At 38.4% G+C, this 8,815-nt stretch overlaps 1 protein-coding gene across 2 annotated transcripts; it reads left to right on the top strand.

Moving 5' to 3' along the window:
• Positions 1 to 675: 675 nt before the first annotated feature.
• On the top strand, positions 676 to 8,392 carry LOC106755434 (ABC transporter B family member 15). Of its 2 annotated transcripts, XM_014637587.2 has the most exons (8): positions 676 to 966; positions 1,156 to 1,283; positions 1,514 to 1,568; positions 1,702 to 1,880; positions 1,963 to 2,420; positions 2,564 to 3,104; positions 3,677 to 4,543; positions 6,700 to 8,392. In XM_014637587.2, exons 2-8 carry the CDS (start codon positions 1,218 to 1,220, stop codon positions 8,110 to 8,112), a joined length of 3,579 nt encoding a protein of 1,192 aa, XP_014493073.1. In that variant the 5' UTR covers positions 676 to 966; positions 1,156 to 1,217; the 3' UTR covers positions 8,113 to 8,392. The 2 variants fall into 2 exon arrangements, with proteins under 2 accessions (XP_014493073.1, XP_014493072.1); XM_014637586.2 differs by having other exon boundaries at positions 676 to 1,283.
• The last annotated feature ends 423 nt before the right edge of the window (positions 8,393 to 8,815 follow it).

The following is an 8,815-nucleotide window of genomic DNA, read 5'->3' as shown; positions in this document are numbered from 1 at the left end:
AGTTGAAATTTGTTAATTATTTTAGTCAAAACACATGATAATTGAAGATTCCCTGAATAGGAAATAAATTTATATATCAAATTACATTATTGACATTTGGAAGACATGATTTAAGAGGAAACAATTAATTTTTTTGACCTTTGAAACTTTGACCCTTCTATATAATAAAGTAAGTTTTAGTTTTCATCTTTATGTAATATATATATTCACTACATTAATATTCTTTAAACTAGGAAAATATTTTTAGTTTTAAATAAGTGCATATATGTGCATGCATACAGATATATGTTAAACATTAAGTGACAACTTCGCATTGAGAAAAGTAAACTTTAATTGGTCTTACTGAATATTTATGACTACTAAGACCACATGTACATACTTTAAAATGGCAGTTTTTAGAGGCAATTCTACACTGTTCTTATTAAGCTTAGTCTTAAAGGATTCTTTTGATAACAAATGTCAGATCAACGGTTATCTAAATAGTCCATTCAATATAGAAAAAGAAAGTGGCCAAAATTCACCGATCCTTTATGAAAAAAAGAAAGAATCGTGTCAGCAAAAAGCAGTAAAAGTGGCATATCTCAGGAAATAATTTTGAAAGTGGTATAAGATGAGAAAAATGCTTTAATAAAAGTAGAATTATATATTTATGGCTATGAGAAAAGTCCCGATGCTTTAGCAGTGTGATAATTATAAAGTCAAACAGGAGCTAATTCTCCTCCTCACATCACATGTTCCTCCTTCCTCAACAACACAATAAACCCCTCCACATGCTATTAAGAATTCTCCAAACCTGACCCTAGCTATTCTGGTCCCTATAAGTTTTGCCCCACCACCCTTTAACCCACACTGATTCCTATAAATTCACCAGAATGTCGCAACAACATAGCTCAAGGTAATGAAAGGAAAGCTGGTTTTGGAGGCAAGCCAAGAAGCCCGAGAAACCATACTCCATTAACTACAGAAGTGGGTCTCCGAATCTCACTGTTGTTTGTTTATCAAGAAAAAGGGTGTGTCTAAAAATGGTTAGGAATCAGAAAAGTGTACTAGCTATGGTTAGCCAGGAGAGAAAGAAGAAGATGAAAAACGGGTCTCATGGGTTTGGGTCCATTTTCATGCATGCCGATGGTAAAGATTTGTTTTTTATGATTTTAGGTACAGTTGGGGCTGTTGGGGAAGGCTTTGCCACCCCTTTAGTGTTGTTTATCAGTAGTCGTATGATGAATAACATTGGGAGTTCATTCAACATGAAAGGGAACACCTTCATCCATAACATCGACAAGGTTCAATTCTATCTCTCTCTACACACACAAGAAATTTTTATATGCTCACTAATCACCGTTATCTCAAATAATCTCAGCAAGATACCTAGTTGAATGTCATGTAAAATTAATTGAAAACATGAACACGTGAAACTCTGAAACTGTCTTAATAATTTCTCTACTTAACCCACATGAAAAGAGTATAACATGAAGGAAGCTTGCTAACTGTTTAGGCTTTACTTGTGATGCAGAATGCAGTGGCGTGGTTATATTTAGCTCTAGCCTCTTTTGCCGTTTGCTTCCTCGGTGAGTTTTGGTTCGGCAATGATTTTGCTTTTCCTTTTTCTCTTTCCGTTTAGGCCACGCAAATTAAAGTGATGATATAGTTGCATCCTTTTTTCTTTAACTATTATTATACTTTGTAACTTTTTTTTTCCAGAGGGTTACTGTTGGACAAGAACAAGCGAAAGACAGGCAGCGAGAATGAGATTCAGGTATCTGAAAGCAGTGCTTCGACAAGATATTGCGTACTTTGATATGCATGTCACAAGCACGTCAGAAATCATTACCAGCGTCTCCAACGACAGCCTCATAATTCAAGATGTTCTTAGTGAAAAGGTAGGCGCTGTTATGTTTAAAAAAAAGATAATCTTAAGTGAAAGCTCGTAATTTTTCTTATAACTAATCACATGCGTTACAGGTTCCGAATTTCTTGATGAACATTTCGTTGTTTGTTGGGAGTTACATAGCGGCGTTTGCAATGTTGTGGAGGCTGGCCATTGTGGGGTTTCCTTTCGTGGTTCTTCTGGTGATCCCAGGTTTAATTTATGGCAAGACCTTGTTGGGGTTGTCTAGTAAAATCAGAGATGAGTATAATGAAGCAGGAACAGTTGTGGAACAAGCAATTTCATCAATAAGAACAGTTTATTCCTTCGTTGGGGAAAGCCAGACCATGAACACTTTCTCAAACGCGCTTCAAGGGACCGTGAAGTTAGGCCTGAAGCAAGGCTGGGCCAAAGGCTTAGCCATTGGTAGTAACGGCGTCGTTTTTGCCATTTGGTCTTTCATGTGCTATTACGGCAGCAGACTCGTTATTTATCATGGTGTCAAAGGAGGGACAGTTTTCGCCGTTGGAGCAGCAATCGCGGTTGGTGGATTGTAAGCATTGATTACCACCCCTTTTTTATTTGTTATATAATAAGATTATTATCATTATCACTGTTGCCTTGTCTGTATTATGTAATTTGTTTTATAGTGAAATATTTGAATGAAGGTTAATTAATTTTCTGTTTGTGAAAAAGGGGACTGGGAGCAGCTTTATCGAATGTGAAGTTCTTTTCGGAGGCGGGTGCGGCCGCGGAGCGTATAAAGGAGGTGATAAAGAGGGTTCCGAGGATTGATTCTGAGAGCGAGGAAGGGGAGATTCTGGAGAGAGTTTACGGGGAAGTTGAATTTGACAGGGTGGAATTTGCGTACCCGTCGAGACCAGAGAGTGCAGTATTGAACGGGTTGAGTGTGAGAATTCCGGCAGGGAAGAGAGTGGCGTTGGTTGGAGAGAGTGGGTCGGGGAAGTCGACGGTGATAGCACTTTTGCAGAGGTTCTATGACCCAGTGGGAGGAGAGGTGCGTTTGGATGGGGTAGGGATTCAGAAGTTGCAGGTCAAGTGGATGCGTTCCCAGATGGGGTTGGTGAGCCAGGAGCCTGCTCTGTTCGCGACAACCATTAAAGAGAACATACTTTTCGGCAGAGAGGATGCTACGGAGGACCAAGTTGTTGAGGCTGCAAAGGCTGCGCATGCTCATGATTTCATCTCGCTTCTGCCTCACGGTTACCAAACACAGGTCATACCCATTCTCTTCCTATCATACCTCTACTCTCCCAACGCACCCACTTATCTTATCAACTCATTCATCATTCATCCCACTCTCTTCGCCCTTCACGTAATAAATGCTAAAGTCCCTCCTCCTTCTAATCTACTACCTATACCTACGCTATACTATTCATGTATCATATTTTACATTTTCCTTCTACCTCTTGCGTCTCTCTCACTTTAATTTTATTAAACTGAAAACAATGATACTAACTGAAGTATGTTAAAAAAATCTAATACAAACACTTTTACCATTTTTCAAATAAAAATGAAAACCTTTTTTTCAATATTTTGCAGTGACTTTTAGTCAAAGCTTTCATTTAATATAGACCGCTTTTACAAAATAAAATAAAAATTAATTTATATATAAGTAAAAAGAAAATTTTAAAGAAACTACTTGAGCGAATTTACAATAGTATTAATTAATTTTAATTTATGATTTACCTTTTTTTTTTCTTACTATAAGAAGAAATTTATGATGAACTTAAACATAATCTTAAGAACGATATGCACATCAAATAACTATTTTGATTCCACTTGCAGGTGGGAGAGAGGGGAATTCAGATGTCCGGTGGACAGAAACAGAGGATAGCGATTGCGAGGGCAATAATCAAGAAACCGCGAATTCTACTTCTGGACGAAGCAACAAGCGCGCTAGACACAGAATCCGAGCATCTCGTCCAACAGGCACTGGACAACGCCGCCGCGGGTTGCACCGCTATCATCATCGCCCATCGTTTATCCACTATCCAGAACGCAGACCTCATCGTCGTCGTCGCGGGCGGAAAGGTCATAGAGATGGGCTCGCACGACGAGCTCCTCGAAAACGACACCAGCGCCTACGCCTCCTCTTTCCGCCTCCAGCAACAAACGCAGAAAGCGAAAGTAGCCGAAAGCGAGGAAAACGTTGCTCCAGGGAGTGTCACGAGCACGACATCAACGACAGACATGGAAAACGCACTCCCGGTGGGGCCATTTGGTGGGAGTGGTACGGACGTGGCGGAAGGGAAGAAGGTACCAGCGCCGTCGTTTCACAGATTGGTATCCCTGAGTGCCCCCGAGTGGAAACACGTGGTTATGGGGTGCTTAAACGCGATGGTGTTTGGTGCCGTTCAGCCAGTTTACGCATTCACTATGGGGTCCACGATTCTGATGTATTTTCACGCGGATCATGAGGAGATAGTGAGGAAGACTAGGATCTACTCGTTCGCCTTTCTGGGCCTCTTTGTGGTGTCTTTCATTGCAAATGTTGGGCAGCATTATTGTTTCGCCTACATGGGGGAATACTTGACCAAAAGGGTCAGAGAGACCGTGCTTTCGAAAATCCTCACTTTCGAAATCGGATGGTTTGATTTGGACGAAAACTCCAGTGGCGCCATCTGTTCCCGGCTTGCCAAAGACGCCAATGTGGTAAGTTTCCGCTTCCATTTCCTTAATTACTTCTGCTGTAACTTTTCTAAGTTTTTCTTTTCACACTTTCTAATAGCGGTATCAATCATTTGACTCCGTTTCTTCAATTTCTTCTGCTTTAACGTTTTTAAGTTTTTCTTTTCACCAATAATAATGACATCAATCATTTGCCATTTGCCTTAGGGAAATAAACACCATAATAAGAAAAGATGAAACATAATTAGTACGATAAGATCTGTTTAGGAAAAAAAGTCTTGTTAATCAGTACCCCCACACTTGTCCGAGTCAAAATAATAGGATCTCGAATAAATGCCATCTTATTTCCCATTTTAAAAATATACATAGCCCACATGATAAATAATACCTTTTATGAGCGATATATGATGAGCGAAAGATAAAAAAAAAATTATGTGTACAATTAAGTTTTAAAAAAAAAAATATTAACAGCATTCGTCTTGTTCAGTAACTTATCTGTTTTAACCAAACATTCATCAAAATTTCCACTTGAAAAACTATTATCAAAATATTCTCGTACACCCGTTTTCCGAGTCAGGAAAGCGAAAGATATCAAACTTCAGTTATTATTTCTTTTCTTATTTTCATAGTGAAAGTGATAGTGGGAGGTGTATAACATAAGAAGAAAAGATATGAAGGAATTTTTACTATTTAAGGTCTTATTATTTTGTACCATAAATTCTCACCAATGAGGCTATAATGCATGTATCTCTCTACGTGCAAGGCCATGGTTGTCGGTAAGAATTTTATGTGTGGTTCACAAAAGGTAAATCTTGTGGATTAAAGATGGAGGACCTCTATTGGTATATCTTCAGTTGTGGTTACATCCTATCCGTACCCTTTTTCTTTTGAAGAAAAGGGAGAACCCGGCTCCACCTCACTTTCCGTTACCTTATTTTTCCTTTCCTTTCTTTATCTTTCAAACCAGGGTACTTCTAAAAACATAACTATATACTCAGTATAATTTTTATTCAGTCTGCTACAGTGGAATTAGTTCAACTAGTCACTCATTCATTGAATACATTAAATTTAGAATAGGATACTGAGATATTTCCTTAAGAATCTAGGATTGTGAATTGAGTGTAGAAAAGAGAGATGGAAAGGAGGAAAAAATCTAAAATGTGATAAAAAAAGAAAACTAAGTATAGCCAATAGGAAAATCTATAGCATTTTCCTTTCCCAGAATGCTAGGAGGGAAATGGGTGTGGGCCAAGAAGAAGCGACCGAAGAATGAAAGTGATTTTATCACAATAGTAAAATTTAAAATTATAAATATTTATTTTAAATCATTCAATAAGAATATATAATAACTTAAGAATAAATACTATATATTCTAATTTACTCAATGGAATCACTTTCATTTTATCGACTTATCATTAACGGAAACCATATTTCTTATCATAATTGCTGTAAGTAATTGTTTCAAGTATAATATTATGATGAAAGCATCTTCCTTACCATAATATTCTTAAGACAGGCATCTTTTTCGTTTGGTTGACTCTTTTTCTTTTATTTATAGTGAATACTTTGTAGTTGCAGTTAACTATCCGTACATACTTTATTTTTTACTAGAACTTTGTAGTATAGACTGTCAATTTTAACAATTTTTCTTAGGATAAAATTATTTTAACATAGTTCTTAACTAACAGTAAAAGTGTAAATTGAGGAGCATTTAGTTTTATATAACATAAACATTACCGCTGCTAAAAAATCTCACTGCACTTAAAAAAAAAATTAGTTTTCATTTGTTTTCCTAAGAGATTGTTTTACTATTTAATTATATATTGCCATCTATTAGAAAAGAATACAAAATATTTAATTCGTTACATCAAATACTGTGATGAACGCATGAAAGAGAGGATTATGAGGCTTTGAAGGTGGAACTGTGGCTCCTGTCACAACAGAGGAAAGTTATGTACGTTTTTGGGTACGCCAGATAATTTGATCGTGGCTTCATGCCGTCTAAACCGGCTTTAATGCAAGCACACGTGCTTGTTTTTCAGCGTGTTCTTTACCTTTTTGTGCGATAAGTGTTGGTAGTTTGGCAGCTTCGTACAAGATCTTCGTAATGGTTAGTGTGGTTGTGATTGAATCCTTGACTAGCGTGTGCTGATGTTTGATATTTGGTTGTGTTGATTCAGGTAAGGTCTCTAGTGGGAGATAGAATGGCATTGCTGGTACAGACATTTTCAGCGGTGATAACAGCCTACACAATGGGTCTGATAATTTCCTGGAAGCTTTCCATTGTTATGATAGCGGTACAACCTATCATCATAGGTTGCTTTTACACAAGGCGTGTCCTTCTCAAGAGCATGTCCAAGATGTCCATGAAGGCCCAGCAACAAAGCAGCAAACTGGCATCAGAAGCGGTTTCCAATCTTCGAACGGTCACAGCCTTTTCTTCGCAGGACCGGATTCTCAAAATGCTTGAAGCGTCCCAAGAGGGCCCAAGCAGAGAGAATATTCGGCAGTCGTGGTTTGCTGGCATTGGGCTTGGATTCTCCCAAGGCCTTGCATCTTGTGTTTGGGCCCTAGACTTTTGGTACGGTGGCAGGCTCATCTCGTACGGGCACATAACAACAAAAGCGTTCTTTGAGAGCTTCATGGTTTTGGTGAGCACTGGGAGGATAATTGCGGATGCGGGAAGCATGACAACGGATCTTGCCAGAGGTGCTGATGTTGTGGCCTCTACTTTTGGCATCATAGATAGGAGTACAAAAATAGAGCCTGATGACCCAAACGGGTACAAGGCAGAGAAGTTGGTTGGTGAAATAGAGTTTCATGAGGTGCATTTTTGGTACCCTACAAGGCCTGATGTGGCTATCTTCCAGGGGTTCTCGATGAAAATGGAGGCAGGGAAATCAACGGCGTTGGTGGGGCAAAGTGGATCTGGAAAATCAACAATCATAGGGCTAATAGAGAGATTTTACGATCCACTTAGAGGGATGGTGACAATAGATGGAATGGACATAAGAAGGTATAACCTAAAGTCACTAAGGAAGCACATAGCACTTGTGAGCCAGGAGCCAACGTTGTTTGGTGGGACCATAAGAGAGAACATTACATATGGAAGAGGTGGGAGGGTTGATGAGAGTGAGATGATAGAGGCAGCACGAGCAGCGAACGCTCATGATTTCATAGCGGGTCTGAAGGAAGGGTACGAGACATGGTGTGGGGAAAAAGGGGTACAACTTTCAGGGGGTCAAAAGCAAAGGATAGCAATAGCGAGGGCCATATTGAAAAACCCTAAGGTGTTGCTGTTGGACGAGGCCACAAGTGCATTGGATGGTCAATCAGAGAAGGTGGTGCAAGATACGTTGATGAGGGTAATGATAGGGAGGACCAGCGTGGTGGTGGCACACAGGTTGAGCACCATTCACCATTGTGATGCTATTGCTGTGATGGAAAAGGGGAGGGTGGTGGAGACTGGAACCCACTCCTCCTTGTTGGCCAAAGGACCATGTGGAGCTTATTACTCTTTGGTGAGCCTTCAGACTAGACATGCAGCCACACTCAACAACACTTGTACTAAAGCTACCCACTCTGTCACTTGAGCTTCCCATAGTACCAAGTTGTCTTTGTCTGCTCGGCTTGCTAGCTACTAGACTTTTTTTTAGATAATAATAATAGTAATAATCATAATAATAATGATGATGGTAGTCATAAAGAAGATATTAGATGAGTTTAGTGATAGATGAAGCCAACTTTAGAAGTGGAGGAGATGGAGAAGGAACTTTCAAAATTAGTGTACCTTTCTTATTTCGCACTTTCTCTCGTGTTCCAACAACATCGATCCATGTTTAAATAATGTATGTATATATAGGTCTTTATGGATATCGAGAAGAATACTTGTGCCAAATGGTGCAGAAATTTCTCTCTCTCCACTTTCCACCTCCAAATGATTACTAACTTAGTAAATATTAGACTAAAGTAGTACCGCACTCCTTTACAAGATTTTAAGAGTATATTATTATATTTTGTTAAACTTTGTTCAGATTCTTACACCAACTTCCAAAATTATTTAAAAACATTACATTGATATTTCGTAATTATTTAACTAATATTCGGCATAATTTATATATAAAAATTAGTAAATATTAAAAAACAAGAATAATATTTGCATAATATCATTTACTTAATTTTTAATCAGAACTATTTAAAACATGATAAAATATTAGGTTTTAGAACTTTATAATTAGCCCCTACTCTTAAAACCCTCCTAGAAAACTTTGGAATTTATCCTAACCAATAATACAG

This window comes from Vigna radiata, unplaced genomic scaffold (genome assembly GCF_000741045.1).
Source record: "Vigna radiata var. radiata cultivar VC1973A unplaced genomic scaffold, Vradiata_ver6 scaffold_259, whole genome shotgun sequence".
In the NCBI taxonomy this organism is placed as follows: Eukaryota; Viridiplantae; Streptophyta; class Magnoliopsida; order Fabales; family Fabaceae; genus Vigna; species Vigna radiata.
This window is presented reverse-complemented; position numbering and strand designations above follow the sequence as displayed.

Excerpts from the sequence above, each read along its gene's own strand:
- LOC106755434 (XM_014637586.2), top strand. The coding sequence starts at position 1,023 with ATGGTTAGGAATCAGAAAAGTGTACTAGCTATGGTTAGCCAGGAGAGA. Across the intron at positions 1,284-1,513 it reads TCATCCATAACATCGACAAG|AATGCAGTGGCGTGGTTATA; the intron begins GTTCAATTCTAT and ends CTTGTGATGCAG. Across the intron at positions 2,421-2,563 it reads GCAATCGCGGTTGGTGGATT|GGGACTGGGAGCAGCTTTAT; the intron begins GTAAGCATTGAT and ends TTTGTGAAAAAG.